This window comes from Melanostigma gelatinosum (genome assembly GCF_949748355.1).
Source record: "Melanostigma gelatinosum genome assembly, chromosome: 3".
Taxonomy (NCBI): domain Eukaryota; kingdom Metazoa; phylum Chordata; class Actinopteri; order Perciformes; family Zoarcidae; genus Melanostigma; species Melanostigma gelatinosum.
This window is the reverse complement of record NC_136636.1, coordinates 12,128,603-12,144,784: the sequence shown is the minus strand read 5'-3', so window position 1 is coordinate 12,144,784 and position 16,182 is coordinate 12,128,603. Positions and strand designations below refer to the sequence as shown.

The following is a 16,182-nucleotide window of genomic DNA, read 5'->3' as shown; positions in this document are numbered from 1 at the left end:
TAACAGCTAAAAGTGTGTGTTGACAAACCAGAAGAAATACTTTTATGATGAATTCAAAATTGTGATGATCAGTTTCATTCTTTTCCATGATCAAAGACACATTGAGCCAACATTGCTCATTAGATTTGTCAAGAAATGTTGATTTCCACAGCAAGAGTTTCCATTAGAGTGAATGGCTTCAGGTTGATGGTTTGTACAGCAGCAGATGTGAGTAATTTATCTTTGATAATGACCGTCTGTAGGTTTTTAAAGTCATGTTGGGGTAAATGACTACATCAGGCCTGTTTTACAGTGACCCACTGGATGAGTCAATGGCTAAAGTAGGTAGCTTGTCAGACACTGCTGTAAAGAAATGGGTCAAGTAGCCCATCTATATTTCTAACTATGTTATATCTACTAATTGATTTATGATTATTGTGTTAACAAAAGAATGTCATCTTAGTTAAATTTGGTGGTAAAATGATACTGTTGGATCCAATGTCATTTTAGTGGACAAGTAGCAGTAAGCTACAATTTAGATTACAATCATATTATTTAGAATGTATTTAGTCAAAGTGAGCTACTGGTTTTGTGAATGTGTTGAACCAACAGTGGATTTAATTATTGTTGTTCAATCTTTCATTTTATTTACCTGCTGATTGATGCTGGTTAGTGGGTTTGAGACACTACTGCCGCATATAAATAAAAAAGGTCTGAAACAATCAAACAAAAAAAGCTAACTGTATCAGAAGAGGTGTTTGGTCACATAAAACATAGGATGGCCCTGAGAAATGATCACGTGGTTTACAGGATTAAAAGTCTATGTGACGCACTGGTGCCCTCTGGTGGCTCAAACAAAAAGAGGATGATGCTAATTTAAGTTATTTCAACACACGTTGTATTACTCGGTTGTAAAATAGATCACTTTGGTCATTTTGGAGGAATAATTAAGAGGTTTTGACGTCATGAAACAGGGGTTGTTGCCATGAAGCAAAGCGCCCACACAGCAGCGAAGAAGAGGATGACCAATGTGGCGTTCGTGGGCCCATTTTAAGCTCGTAATTTCTAAAACTATAGTGGTAAATATAACTTTAAGCACTTACAATGGCCACTAAATGCAATAATAGCAACTTGACCCATCGAGGCATTGTTTTTTTGTTAAAAGTGGCTGTTGTTTTATTTCCAGCAATCAACTAACACTTCGTCAGAATTCTACACAGAGTGGAAGATTACAACAACGACCGATCCTTGAACGAATCATTAATGAATTGATTTAATTAACACATTTACTGGTTTTAAACATGTTCGCGTAGTGTTATTGATCTTGATAACCGAACTTGATACACCTGCCTATGTATACGTCCCGTGTCGGAAACACGGTTACCATGGTAAAAAAAGTTGATGTTGTTGTTGTAGTCGTGTTTTCCGACAGCACGTGGAGGCAGCATAGCATTGTTTTACTTTACTGAGCTCAAGAAGTAGCCAATCCAACAAAAAGTGTCGTTCTGGGAGTAAGTCGTTATTTTTATGTTTGTGTTGTAATGTATCCATTCCGTTAGACCACAGAGACGTCACTTGAGGACTAGTCTCGGTTCCTTCTGCTCTTTTGCTTGTGTAAATAAAAGTAAACTTCCAGCTCAAATCTGGGAGCCCGATGGAGTTTGTATGGATGCAGATGAGACACGATGCTAACTAACTAGCTCACGTTACTGAGGTAAGAGCAACTCCCGATGAAGTTACACGTTTTATTTTACTATAGTTGTATGCATGTACGGAACGCGGTAAATATTAAAGCCAGTGAACTCAACGTTCATCTGGAAACAAGTCATGTTATTGGGCAGCGTGTCGTTAAATGTGTGTGAAAAGTTTCTAAACTTTGAGAAACTCCTCAGAGCCGAGGCCCTGCAGCTTCATGGAGCTGAGGTAGCGCTGATGAAATGCATCAATAGATATCTTTAATGTGTTGTTATTGCTCCAGAGAGTTTTCTCTAACGTAACGTTACACTCAACTTATATCTATTATGTCATTATTGGAAGTATTGTAGGGCACTGAGTCTATCTCCATCGTTCCTCCAGCTTTCATCTTTTTTCACGGACAGTCTCTAATCTTTTCTGTGTCAATCCTGTGTAAAAGAGAAACATAGATTAAACAGTATTAAGTTCTCTGACTGCACTGACCAGCAGAGAAGTTATAAATGAGAGACATCCTCTTTCAACAGAAACGCACAGCATTAAAAGACAACTGAGAGGAACAACAGCATTCAAGTCAGTGAGGTCTAACATTCTGCCTCGCATGCTCAGTATTATTACATCATAGCAGTTTGATAGTGTACCTACCTCATGAAGTTGATACATCATTTACAAAATGGTTCATGGGAGACATATTGGAAATATGATATTGCTTTACTCTCATCTCTATAAAAGTTCCCTACAGAGCAGTCATATTAGTTAGTTAGTGATTGCTGTGCATTGAAACATTTCCCCTGGCTTCACATTCCTGAGCGTTGACCAGGAGGCACGAGGACAGAGGTGGCTTAACCCCTTAAACCTCTGTGACCTGCTGCTGGGACAGTCATTACTAACTCAAGCTGTGCACCCAAACTTTGAAATGTAAACTCTAGTGGAAAGCCTCAAAGTCTACATGGATACCAAATATGTCAGACTAAACGTGCTTGTCACTGTGTAACGGTGTTGATGTGTTTTTACGCTGGTTCACTCTCAGCCACAGTTTAAGGGCTTGGCCACAGTTTTAGAATAGACCTTGATTAGCATGGTGGTGCACAAACTTCTAATTCAGTTATCCACATCACACACACCACTTCTGCACGCTTGCTCATTTAATATACATGTGGTATTTTTTTCACATCTTTATTAGAGTCAATTAGAGCCTTTAGGCAACATAAAACTCAAAGAGAGAGAGAGAGAGAGAGAGAGAGAGAGAGAGAGAGAGAGACACCCAGCAGCTCCAAGAATGGCTTTGTTTCACTTTTCAAAGTTTTAGGAGTTTGTGGTGCATTAGTGTAATCTTATTCAACCTTTTTGTTTTTTTATGACACCACCTTCATTTCAGCATCAATACACTGAAATGATCTATTGGCAGTTGGTGGAAAGAGCCAAGCTGCAAAATACTGAGGGGGAAATGTGTGATCCCTGGCAGCTGATGGCTCGACACACTGGCAGCAGTAGTCTAGCCGTACACGTATTAAAAGGACTCAAGAATATTTCAAGAATTTGTTTGGCCAGCTGCTGTGTTGCCTACACGAAGCTATATCTCTGTCTGGTGGGGACCCCTGGTTTATATAAACTACCCATGACATCCACCGACTGGCTACTTCAACACAGGACGAGTGTCTGTGTCGTACAGTCGTGTTGTGGGAAGATGTTTAACTAGTCGTCACATGAAGATTGACTTAACTGCACAGATGTGAGTTATTGAAAGAGGAAAAGTGTGACAAACACAATTCTATTGTTAGCTGTAGTTTACCGTCAACAGAAGAGATTATCACTCATTTGCATGACTTCACTTCCCCTTTATCTGATTTTAGGTGATCAAACTTGGTATGCTGCCTGTTTCCACAAGACGCTGCTGCTCTTTTATTCTATTAACCATACGAGTCACCGAACCAAATATCTGCTGCTTTGTCCCTGTGGCTGCTGCTTCCTGGGTGCCGTGTCATTTGAGATCTGCTTCTTGAGTGTCTGGGAATTGCTGGACCTTTTTCTCTGCGTGTCTAAGCACCGACATTCCTGGAAAGCCAAAATGAATATTGAGATTCCGAATGAATGTGAGCCATGCAGTTGGAGAGCAGGTGCTGCCTCTTGGTCCCAGTAAATCATACATACTGTCCCACCGCCGCCGTGCGTTTCCCTCTTTTTAGTCGAGGCAAAAAACAAACAAACCGGCAGGCCACAAAACAGCCTCTGCATTGGTAGCCTGGAAGTCAGAAGAGAAGGGGCGAAGTTAAGACGGCTCTTTGCAAATCTTAAGATGGTACATTTGTGAGTCGTACCGGCCCTTTGAAACATCCAGGAGATGGCAGTAGAAATGCTGCGACCAGATATTTGATCTTTGTACAATAGAGCTGAACTCTGACACTGACACAGTTTATTGTAAGAACCAAACCGACGAGGTGAAGAGTCAGAGAGTCGTTAACAGTCAGTTATCCAGCCGTAGTCATCTATTACCTGTGATCAAAGCATGGGGTTTTTGGCTTTTAGACACCTTGCATGTTGTCCCACAAACCTGGACCCAGAAATATGTACCAAGTGAAACAGTTGAACAAGACACTGCTGTTGGTTACTAATGAATACACTCATCATTATTGGTTGATCGGTCGAATATTTGTTTGGTCCATGCAAAACATGGTGGAAAAAAATGGACATTCACAAATATATTAAATTTGCTATCATGCAACTTATAAAAAAAGCAAGAAACCGTCATATTTGAGAAGATGAAATCAGCTAATTTTTGCTATTTCTTTCTGACAATAAACCAATCGATTAGTAGAAGAATGGTTTCAGCTTTAAAACTGATTTAAAACTGATTTTATACTTCTGTGCTGTTCCTCATTTGTTTCTCCTGGGCCCCTGTCTTTGTCCTACTGTGTCTACGTTTTATAGTAATGGTGCCTTTTGCAAAGGGACACATTCAATCAGTTGCCACCAACCGCCTATTAGGATGCTGATAAGAGGGTGAAGTAAAGTGTAATCTCTTTGTATCTTTGTCATTGTTGTTGACACAGTTTCAAGCTCAGACAGGAGCGCTGAGTTATTTGATACTGACTCAAGTGTTCAGCCCTCAGTATGTGGCCACTCCTCTTCACCAGGCAGCGCTCTCTTAGTGGGCGAGTCTCTCATTCCTGTCCGGACTCCGCTCAGCTCAAGTTTTGTGCATTTCCAGTTAAGTCGGGAACTCTCGGAGAAAGGTTTCACTCTTTGAATTTTGACAGTTGTTCTAAGTTTCTCACAAAGTAAGTCGATTTTTTTTGATATATGTGGTCTAATTTGCAGTCTTTCATGTACTTCCTGTCTATTGTCTTCTGGGTGAATTCATTTGGATTTATGTGGAATAACTGTCATTGTGTTAATAGTGTTGTTGGGCTAATATTTCATATAGATATGTATGCTTTTACAAACGATGACAGTGCGGTGTGATTGTTTTTTCTGTGGTACTGACGCTTGACTTAAACAAATGCCTCCAGGTAGTGTTTTGTATAGTTTCTTAGCACCTTCACAGACATGTTTTGCCTTGGATAAAATATGTCTTACAAAACAAATGTTGGAAGAATGAGACTCTGCTGCTTTTTCAGGGGATTTCAGTAATTAGCACACATTGAACTGTCGAAGTGGAATCTGAAATCTCAAAACACTTACGACTTACGACTGGACACCACGGATTTAAAGTACAGCATGTCTGTCTTTATTGATGGATTACATTACTTAACTGAGTGAAGACTTGTCTGACTGTTGGTTGGATAAAAAAAAGCATAATGGGCGTTGTGAACATGTGACAGGGTACTTGTCAGTATTTCCAGTCATTTCATAGACTTAAATCATATTTATTCATACTTTGTTATTGATGAATAAGGAAAATGATCAGTAGTGGCTTTATTTCTGTACATTTCTGATTTCTGCTGTCATCAAATTGGTGAGCTATGTGATCCTCAAACACTAACTGCTGCTTGTTGTTTTATAGTGTGTAGATATAGTCAAAAACCCTGTGCTCCAGTAGCATACCTACCAAATTCAATACACTGGTTCATTTTTTTAGTAGCCATTTATAGGTTTTTGTCAAAAGTACCAGTAGACGGCAAGAAAGCATTTTTGTAAATGTAGCATATGTCTACAGTTGTATTTCAAACTGAAACGGCACTATATTCAGCAGTGTAGGTTGTGTTGGCATTTAAGTGTGTTGGACATCAGCTGTTCAGCCTCAATTTAGCAAACACAGCAGACAATTATCTGTGATTCTAAGGAGCGAAGCTCCAGTCATGATCATGTGAGCTGTTAGGAGGAGGGGTCATGTTCATGTCATCGTCAGGATAATATGGATCACCAAGAGGATGGACCAACATGGAGAGAAAAAACAACTCTTGTTGCTCTTTACTTCACCTCATCTAGCTGTTCCTAAAAACAGGGGCTGCTGGGAAGCTTCCTACCCCGAGTGGGTGTTGGTATGCAACCAGCGGCACATTCCTGTAACCTCTCGGTTAATAATTGAACCAACGAGTTTCACAGTTATTATTTGAAACCAGCCGCTCATATACGGCTCATGCGTCCTGAACCTCTTATCTGAAGGAATGAGAGACTGGCGATCATATGACATCAGAGACTAACAAACAGTCACACACCCTAGACTTGGCAACGTTCATGTGCACTACTCATGCTGTGGGAGACTATGACTCTACCTGACTGTATGGTCAAGAAGGCAAGTCACACGTGAGTCACTCACTCACCTGGTCACAAGATTAAACACCTTAACCAAACAATCCATTTAGCTGTTACCGTGTTTCAAAGAAGGAAGGGCTCTAGCTGATTAGCTATAAAAGCTAAGGAGAGAGGAGAAGAACAAAATGTTCGACTCACTGATGATGAAAGTGCAGGCTGGGTATGCAAATTAAGACAACATGCAAGGTCATTGATCAATACCACGTTGAGCAAAAAGAAGGTGCAACCAAATCATGTACCCGTGAGACCAACTGAGAAAGTGGGCAGCAAGTGGAAAAGTTAGTCTGGAGTAGTTTTTTTTATCCTATCTTATATTCAGGTGTCTTTTCCGAGTGGACTCCCAGACGCTGCAGGCTTAAACGCGGTCTCTTTCTGGGCTACATTGTTACACTTTGACTCTGTTCTGCTTTTGTCTTTTGAGGCTTTGGACAAGACAATACTGTCGTCACTAAATGTTTTTCATGATAGAAGTTATCTCTTGTCTTGTCTCAGAAGTGTGGACATGTTTAAGACCTTGCCACAAAGAATCCCTGACTTTTGTGATAATCAAGGCTGATGTAGATAATTGTGACGGATGTTTAAAGCTGAAATAATACATTACAGGAAATGGTGAGCGGCGACGTCATCCACTAAAGAATAGCAACAGCTCGATTCCCTGACATGGAGGGCAACGGAGAGATCAGTGACACTGACAGCGGCATCATCCTTCATTCAGGTAAAACACTTTTATGTCTCACTTTTAAAAAAATATTTTAAAACCGAGGAAAGCACATGCATGCAGGGTTTTTTCCAGGCTCTAAAGTATCTCCAGGTAGTACATGGTAATGCCACTGCAACATAACAATGAAACTTCATCATCAAGCCTGTTCCTCAGCTGTTCTTCAGCTTGCAGAAGTACACATGTACTTGATTCCTAAAAATCTACATCAACAACATCATGAGACCTGAAATTAGTAGAAACAAACTGTGGACTGCAGATTGTCTTTGGCTGGTTGGCAGATGTGTATCTGAGGGACCCTGGGCAGCTTTATTGAGTTGTGTCAATTAGTGAAAGAGGATTTAAGTTCTCTGACTTTTCGGACAATAATTAATACTGAAAACATTGTGTGAGACCTGCACCCTTGGGTTACATTACTCATTATTTTAGAAGCAAAGCATCAAGTTCTTTCAGCCTGTAGACGCTTACTGGAAGCACAAATCAATGTTGTTCACCTCTTTTGTTTCAAGATCATGAACGAATCGCTTCTGCTTCACACAAATATTGAGCATAATGACTTCCTTTCAGAGAATAACACACTCGTTGCAGATTACATTGAGTTACCAGCTACTGCTGTAATAACAGGATCTACACTCTGAAATCAACTCCCCACTTCAGCACGGACCAAACGATTGTTTTAGGTAGTAATTCCAGCCAGTTGAAAACAAGAGCAAGTCATCTACTTAACAAAAGCAAGTTATCACTTGGGAACTGAAATGCATGTGGTCCTTTGTGATTTGCTGCCAGATTTGTCACTGTACTCAACACATGTTGGCGGCATCGTAATGAATCCAGATTAAAAGAGCAATTCACAGATTTTGGCATTGAACTGTAACATTGTGTATTTAGGATCAACAAAAAACCTGTCTTGTTGCTGCTACGCCCAGCAGTTTCTGATTCTGGCCCTTCTGACATTCTTGATTGACACACGCGATGTCGGCCCGATACAATGAAGAGGCGTCGGTCGACAAAGAATCGGGGGATTGTCCCTCTAGGAAGAGGAATTCTTTGCCCTATTGTGGCGCTGTCACACTTCTTTCCTGTCGCACCTCGGATGTTTGTCAGTACCTCCAGGGATTCCGTTAATAATCTCTGAAGGTATGTGGAGCTCAATGCAGTTTGCCTGAAGCCTCGCCCACAGCCACCGAGACTAATCTTAATGTCATTAGTCACCAAGGCTTTAGACAGCACCAGTCGGACACTTGCACATTGTTTATACCACCAGTTATTCTGCATGCCACTAAAGAAAACAACGATAAAAACAAAGGTACGTTGTGTTGAATGTAGCCATTGTGTTGTCCTTAGTGGCCTTGAGAGTTATTCTGGAGCAGCATCATAATGGCAAGGGCACCATAATATGAGCATGCCAGGATACTAACTAGGCAAAGTAAACAATATATAAATATAAATACAAATATAACCGCCAGAAGCAAAGATCACCATCAACCATCATGAAGAACATGAAATAGTAGGGAGCTTGATGACTAATTATTTTGTTGCTCAAACACGTGATTTACTTTGTTTTCATCGTGGTTAAAAATACATCACTCACACACACACACACACACTATGCACTTATGTTTACCGAGTTGCCAATTAATACTAAAACACCTTTCAGTGTAATACAATGCAATTCAATCTCACCAGAATTAAAAAGTTCAATTTTCAAATTTTTCTGTATTTCTCTTTGGAATGAAATGGTCCACTCCTTTTTAAGTTTGGTCTTTACTTATTCATTTCTAACTTTGATTTCCTCTTGCTTAAGATCTCGCGTGTTGAGTACTTTAATAAATAAGGTGTAACAGTCTGTATGCTTCTTTCTTGTTGCGTTACGCAGGCTCAGACAGCCCAATGACTCATACGAAGGATGTGACCACGCACACGCGGGCCATGAAGCTCAAACACCAGGCTCTCCAAGACCGACTGGAGCTCTGCCTCCTGGAGTTGAAGAAAGTCTGCATACGAGAAGCTGTAAGTAAAATGAATCTACACATCGACAGGCCAACAGTTTAAAACAACAACTGCATTATAGAATTACAGTGAAAAATCTTAAAGGTTTTTAGTAGTAGTACATAACTAAAGACAAAAGTCAAAATATTCGCTACTTGATGAGGCCAGATGTTACAACGTGCACTTGCCATATTTCATGTGATTCAGCAGCTTTTATAAAAGATTAAATAGGTGGAGGATGTTTGATGACTCATTGTATTGCATGCTAACAAAGTGACCTGTGTTCAGCCTTGTCCACACTGATGTGGGGTAATTACAAAATGTTGTTCGGGAGTCAGAAAGTTTTGTTTCTTCAATTGGGCTTTGAGGTCTTTGTGGGGTTTGAGTTTCAGTGGTTCAAAAACACAACAAATTTATGAATTTTCCATTTACTTCTGCATCAGCTTCAAAGTGTCCTTACTGTCACAGTGGTTATCTCCAGTCTCAGTCCACCAAGGGGAACAAACGCACTTTAAATCTTTCCTCCTGTCCGTAGTGACGTTGGAGAATACAAACACCATCGCTTTCCTTTCAGACATATTGTGTTGTGAAGTTAAGCTACACAATGTGGCTGCAATGAGATTTTTAAAAAACAATTAAAAAATGTATCAAAGCCTTTGAAGAGGTATCCTGGTGGTTCAGTTGGCCAAAGTAATTCCAATGTTCCCATGACAGAGCGGATATGAATCCAGCATGAGACTTTTGTCACGTCATCCCTTCATTTACAATATTATCTGCCTCTCCTTCGCTCTCTGCACCGGGAATTACCAAATGGACGAAAGACTTAAAACGGTCGCACTGAATCATTTCGAAACTGGGCACATATTTTGTGTTTTCCTGTCATGCTCCGGTGTAAAATCCCAGAACTGATCATTCTTTCCTGTTGACACTGGGGCCGGGCACTCCTGTCGGGACACGCTCAGGTGAACTAATGGGAGACGTGATGCCTCTCCCTTCTCTTAGTGACAAAAGAACAAGTAAGCTCATTGGCCCGTGCTTACGTGTTTGTCTGTCTGCACAGGTGGCTGGTTAGGAGTGACTCAAACTAACAGTTTTTATGAGTCTTCATTAATGAGACGGTTAACCGTGTGCCGTCGTGCTCTGCGGTTGGTTTGGACACGGATACTCGACACAGTGAGAAAGAATGTGTTGTGAAAGGGAATCTCTGGAAGTGCAGAATTGTGCAACAGATTCCTTGAACCTATATGCCTCAACATGTAAAGAGCAGAATGAGATACTACATCATCGGACATGGTTACCTAAATTCTCAAGAGATTCTCAAGAGGTGTGTGTGTGTGTGTGTGTGTGTGGGTGTGTGTGTGTGTGTGTTTGTTTATTTGGACAACTGAACTGAAAGGATTTATTAGCGTTCAATCATGATTAACTACATCTGTCCTAAGAAAAACAACAACTTTTAGTCACGTTTAAATGTTGCTTTGCTGACATTTGAGTTTCTGATATTGTCTGTGTGGTTTAGGAGTTGACAGGCCAGCTCTCAGATGATTACCCTCTGCTGCCGGGAGAGAAGCCGCCGCAGATTCGCAGACGTATTGGAGCTACGTTTAAACTGGACGAGCAAAGCTTCCCTCGAGGAGCAGAGGTAAAAAAAAAAAAACAGCATTTATAAACAATAACGTCAACCTCAAGGACATAACAATGTTTCAAGAGTCACACTGATGTCTCGCTCTTGTCACCGCGCCATTTTATAGGAGTCAAAACTGAGTTTAGTGGATGCTGAGTTGGCGCTTCAGATGAAGATATACGAGGCAGCGCGCAAGCTCTGCGAGGAGGATCACCCGAGTAAGGCTGTTAAAAAGAGCCGTTTACAGCAGTGCAAGAGGGAGGAGAAGAAACTCAAACGGCTGCAGGAGACGGCTTTTCAGCTCCGACTGGAGCACGGTCGGTCATCACCGCTCCCTGCTTTCAATATTGCACAACACGGTGAGAGGCGCCAGACTAGAAGATAGTTAGCCATCAAATCCCTTCTGTAATCACCTGTGCAAGGAGTTAATTGATCGTCACTTCATAACTTAATCATTAATTAAACCGAAATGTATCATCCGATACTTCACATGTGAACCGAAGTGTCTTTTTCTGATTTTCAGATCTGGGTACATCTGATGACAGCTCTCTGTCTGATTCTGTAGTGCAAGATGAAGGTAAGATTTAGCCTAAAAATCTAGTGTTGGTGAGAGTTGGAACAAGACCAACTTTCTGTAGTTTGAAAACTTTTAGTGCTCATGTTTTCTCCAAATGGAAGATGCTTCCTCAAAGAATATGTTAACATATTTGGAGGATATTAACATTTATCAAGAGTAAATTTCTGCAGGTATCCGACATTACATCATTTCTATTTTTTTTCCCACTAGAGGTGACAAGTCAGTCATCACAGCTGTCTTCTGGACTCCCCGACCCAGCAGAAGCCGATCCACCCCAGCCTCCTGTGTCCTCACAGTCCTTCATAGACGGCCCCTACAGGTCTCCATCTGTGGCTCCGCAGTCCCTGCCGGTGACCCCAAGCCAGTCTCCCCGTCCTAATCTTGACTCTATGCTGAGTCTAAACTCGAGCCCTGTATGTGACCTTCCTCCCATCCAGCACTCCCCGTGGTCAGAGACTAGTCTGGACCAACCTTACCAGAAGAGCAGGAAGTCGCGCTCCTCCAGCAAGACGAGGTAACACCGACCATCCGTCATGACTCCTTTCCTGTTCATCAACTTTTTAGTATTGGGGGGGGGGGGGGGGGGGGGGGGGGGTGTAACTGGATTGTAGTACGCAGATTTTGTTTCTACTTGTAACATGAGAGTGAAAAGGTCCTGGTTGGATTCTTTGTAAATGCTGGGGAAAAAACAATTTGATTCCAGTGAATGATTAATGCTGCAATTCTGCCTTTGACAAAACATTGTGCACAATTCAACAATTTTAGTTTCAATCTTTTCAATGATTCTGGGCAAAAGCTCATCTAGCAAAGTCGTTTCTAGTGCATACGCTCTTATTCTTGCATTGTATTGCAAAGATGTCAGTGCTGTTCATGAATGTTCAACACTGCCATCTGCTTTTGCTCTGGCGCTACAACAGCCAATGGCAAGAATACAGAAAAATAAATCCTTCTGATTGATTATGACACCTTGACGCAGAGGTAGAATTCAGGCTTTATTGTCCAGGAGTCTATTGCTGTAATAAAAGCTCCAATTTGTGATAGTGTTTATTCATGTTTGTCAGTGTAATGGATGAATGCCACAGGATGTCAGAGGCAATTTATGGAAAATGGTACAACCCTTTTATAATCCAATTTATTAACTGAGTTGGCTTCACATTTTTATTCATTGGTATTTCCGCTGTTGCCTGGGTATTTTCCCAAGTATTTAAAGATGTTTTGATGCATAAAAAACACAAACTGAGAAACAAAATTCAACGTATTTCGTGTGCTGCCGTTTTGTGCGTTCAGCAGTCCAGCCAAAAGTGAATTGCTGCCACCGTTGGAGGCTTGCTTTGCTTCCCACCTGAGGCTGAGCCGCACTCTGTCGAACAGCACGCCTTCCACACCGGAGATGCGAGTGCACAGACAACTCTCCCTCAGGTAGCCGCACCTCAAATACATCCACAGTACTGCATGTCCGCAGCACAACTATAGTGAACATGGGATTAACTTCAAATTGCAGTGATATTATTGACCTCTCCGCTTGTTTTTTTTTTGTTTTTTTTTGACTGTGAGATGTACATATTTGTAAAGGTTCATGTGTTTGCTAAGTGGCCATACTAATGCATTTGATGTCTACACAGAATATCCAACCCTGAATCTTCATTTGAAAAGGACCGCGGTCGCACCAGAGGTCCAAGGCGGCGACTGACAGAATATTCAATAACTTTACCTGAGACTCTCCCTCCCACGGTGAACTACGGAAACCACGTTAACTCTGAGGATAGCAACTCTGAACACTCGTTTACATCTTACAACAGCTCACCGTGTAAGGAGATGCCCTGTGATTCGCCCAAGCAATATCAGTCTGCACATCCGCATTCTGGCCCAGTTGGCAGCTATGGACCTCAAGCCTTCGCACGCCCCGGCTTTTACCATAATCCCAGGTACCAGTCCAGCACCGGTTTTCCCAAAGCCTATCACAATGAGGAAATGGCCTACCAACACGATCTGGACTTGGAAGGAAGCTATTACGCCCAGCCGGCTCCCTGTCCTTCCAACAGATATGAGTATTACTATAAAGAGGCCGCTGTGCCCCACCGGAGAGCACAGAGGCCTTTACTCCCTGGGGTCCGACTCTCCCCCGCCCCGGCTCAATGGGACCATCCACACTACCGCCCCAATGGCCTCCCTCAACAAGTAGTGAATGAACAGCTTAAGTCATGGCACCGGCGCAGTCAGCTCAAATCCCCTCGGTCTCGCTCTCTTGACAGACAGGGAGCAGTGAGAATTAAAAACGTATCCACTCGGGAGGCGACCTTCCACCAAAATCACAATTACCATGAACAGGTAAGCAGACACAAGTCATTTGATACATGTCTTACAGTTTGTCAGCCCAAATTACTGCAACTAGTGGCGTTAAGTTAGTCACTGTCTTATTTCAATAGTAGTTACGGGCTCTTCTCATCACATTTCCACAATGTGTCTGACTTTTTAATGGATGAATAATACTTGGAAATCACAGCTTTTTACGTGCCAAAGCGGCTGGAAAATGAAATACATTTTGTATTTGTTACTATTTTTGGAAATTGGCTTGTTTGAGCAGAAGCTGCTATTTTGGGTTTCTTGATTTGTTTGTTACAACAACCACATATGATAATACAATAATGGCAAACAGCTAAATATACCAGTGTAAGTGCAAAGTTGTGTTGGTTGTTGTTATCCACTTGCTTTAAGTGACAGTCATGTAGAATTTAGACCTGAAGTCCTAAACAGTTAGAAGTCACAGAAGAATATGGATGGCACACTCCTGATGCTACAGAAGACAGTGTATATAAAACTATACACCAAAACATCAGTCTGTATTTTACGAATAAGCTGCAGCTATATTTGCATCCCACTAAAGTATTGTTTCTTTTTTCTTTTGCTGACGTTCAGGTCATCCAAAGAAAGGCTCTTCAAAGAGCTGCAGATGACACTCAAGGCCACTGGGTTGTAGATGATTGCTCTCACTTTGTAAGTCAAGTGTAACTCACGGCCACCAAGACCGCAAACTGAACATTGTGAACTCAGAAGCTGCAACTGTATTCATTGCCAATCAACCAAAGTGAAGTTGTTGAAGTCGAAATAACTGTTGATCCCCACAAACATGACTCGTGTTTACCTGTAAAGAGAGAATTTTAAAAAACTGGGACGTCTTTCAATATAATGCAATTTAGTACAATAACTACGGCCACCAATGTTACTGACCGACAAAGCAGAGCAGTTGTATTGGATTTCAAGCACAACTGTAAAGTGTACTTCTTGTTTTTGTCGACCGTCTGTATGTTGTTTTGTACTAACGGTTAGAAATGAAGCATTGAACTGAGTGCTTGTTGGTGATGTTAGTGAGGGCTGTTTTAACCTGCGACTGTAAATCTGCTGCCAGCTCAAAATTTAACATTCAGTTTCTCAAAAAACAAATCATCAGCAGTTTCTGTTTCATTCATTACAAGGTTTTTATGATATAAAAAGCAATTATAAATGAAATGACAATTAACAGCAAATTGGCAGTAGTTCTAAAACAGAAATCTTCCACAGAATTGCACATTGTAGTCAGATTGTGAATGTTTTTAAAGTACCTTTTCACATGTTACTTACAGTTAGGTCATTGTTGAAGTTAATCTCAGATGAATTATGATTATTTATTTCAAAGTAGCCACATGTAAAGCCATCAACAAAACAGATTTAGGTACTTAATAATACAACATACATAGTACTGCATTAGATGTGGCTGTCTGTAGCCAAACACACTGCCACTAATGCATACGTCTGTGAGGATGTGCTCAAGACAGAGAACTTTACTTGTTGCAGTTTGGTAGATGGAGAATACAGTGCTCCTTTTCACCAGCTTTATTAAGGATGTATATTCATTGTGAGATAATGTAAATGAGTAGCATATCCTTTTTCACTACATTTTGTGTATAATGGTGCCATAACTGTGTCACCATGTTGATGAACTTGAGCTGCTTGAATTTAAGATCCCACTTTTGTCCTCGTGTAATTTTGGAGGCTATTTTGTCTTGTTTTTATACCTTTGTATGTCTGCGGCTCTGCCAGTTAACTTGAATTACTAATGGACTTAATCAACTAGTTGAAACTAGATATTAATTTACTCACATGAGTTATAAAGTAGCAAATTTAACAAAAGCAGAGTCTTGATGCTTGGCAGCTATTGATGTGTTCACTTGAGATGTATATGTCCTGAGCTTTAACAGAATCTTTATCAGTGTTTGTGACTAGACACCATTCTTGTTGTTAGAATCGATAAAATTTCAACTATGAGGTGAACTGTATTTTAAAGACTGCCAATATGTGATTCACAATCAAGTCCCCAATCAAACAAGCTTTTTATGGTAGATCATATGAGAATGAGAGCAAATTACTGCAAATTCAACAACAGCTACACACTGACTGGTCTCTCAGTGATCTATTTATGCATTTATTTATTGTGATGTTTACCATTGGACCCATGGAAAGTCAGACTTGAAATAAAAGAAGACATGGACCTGAGTTTGCAAAAAACAGCAGCAGTAAAGACTGTCTAGTTGTGTGTGTGTGTGTGTATATATATATATATATATATATATATATATATATATATATATATATATATATATATATGTATATATCTGTTTATATATATATATATGTATATATCTGTTTATATATATATATATGTATATATCTGTTTATATATATATATATATATGTTTATATATATATATATATATATATATATATATATGTTTATATGTTTATATATATATATATATATATATATATATATATATATATATAAACAGACCACAATCATGTTACCTTGTGTGCCTC

The 16,182-nt window shown here is 40.4% G+C and overlaps 1 protein-coding gene across 2 annotated transcripts; it reads left to right on the top strand.

Moving 5' to 3' along the window:
• The first annotated feature begins 1,570 nt into the window (after nucleotides 1–1,570).
• inavab (innate immunity activator b) lies at nucleotides 1,571–15,902 on the top strand. 2 transcript variants are annotated; one of them, XM_079296944.1, is made up of 10 exons: nucleotides 1,571–1,693; nucleotides 7,030–7,141; nucleotides 9,021–9,154; nucleotides 10,650–10,772; nucleotides 10,882–11,113; nucleotides 11,278–11,331; nucleotides 11,542–11,845; nucleotides 12,619–12,750; nucleotides 12,954–13,659; nucleotides 14,248–15,902. In XM_079296944.1, exons 2-10 carry the CDS (start codon nucleotides 7,087–7,089, stop codon nucleotides 14,338–14,340), a joined length of 1,833 nt encoding a protein of 610 aa, XP_079153070.1. In that variant the 5' UTR covers nucleotides 1,571–1,693; nucleotides 7,030–7,086; the 3' UTR covers nucleotides 14,341–15,902. The 2 variants fall into 2 exon arrangements, with proteins under 2 accessions (XP_079153070.1, XP_079153071.1); XM_079296945.1 differs by lacking the exon at nucleotides 1,571–1,693 and adding an exon at nucleotides 4,858–4,949.
• Nucleotides 15,903–16,182: the final 280 nt, after the last annotated feature.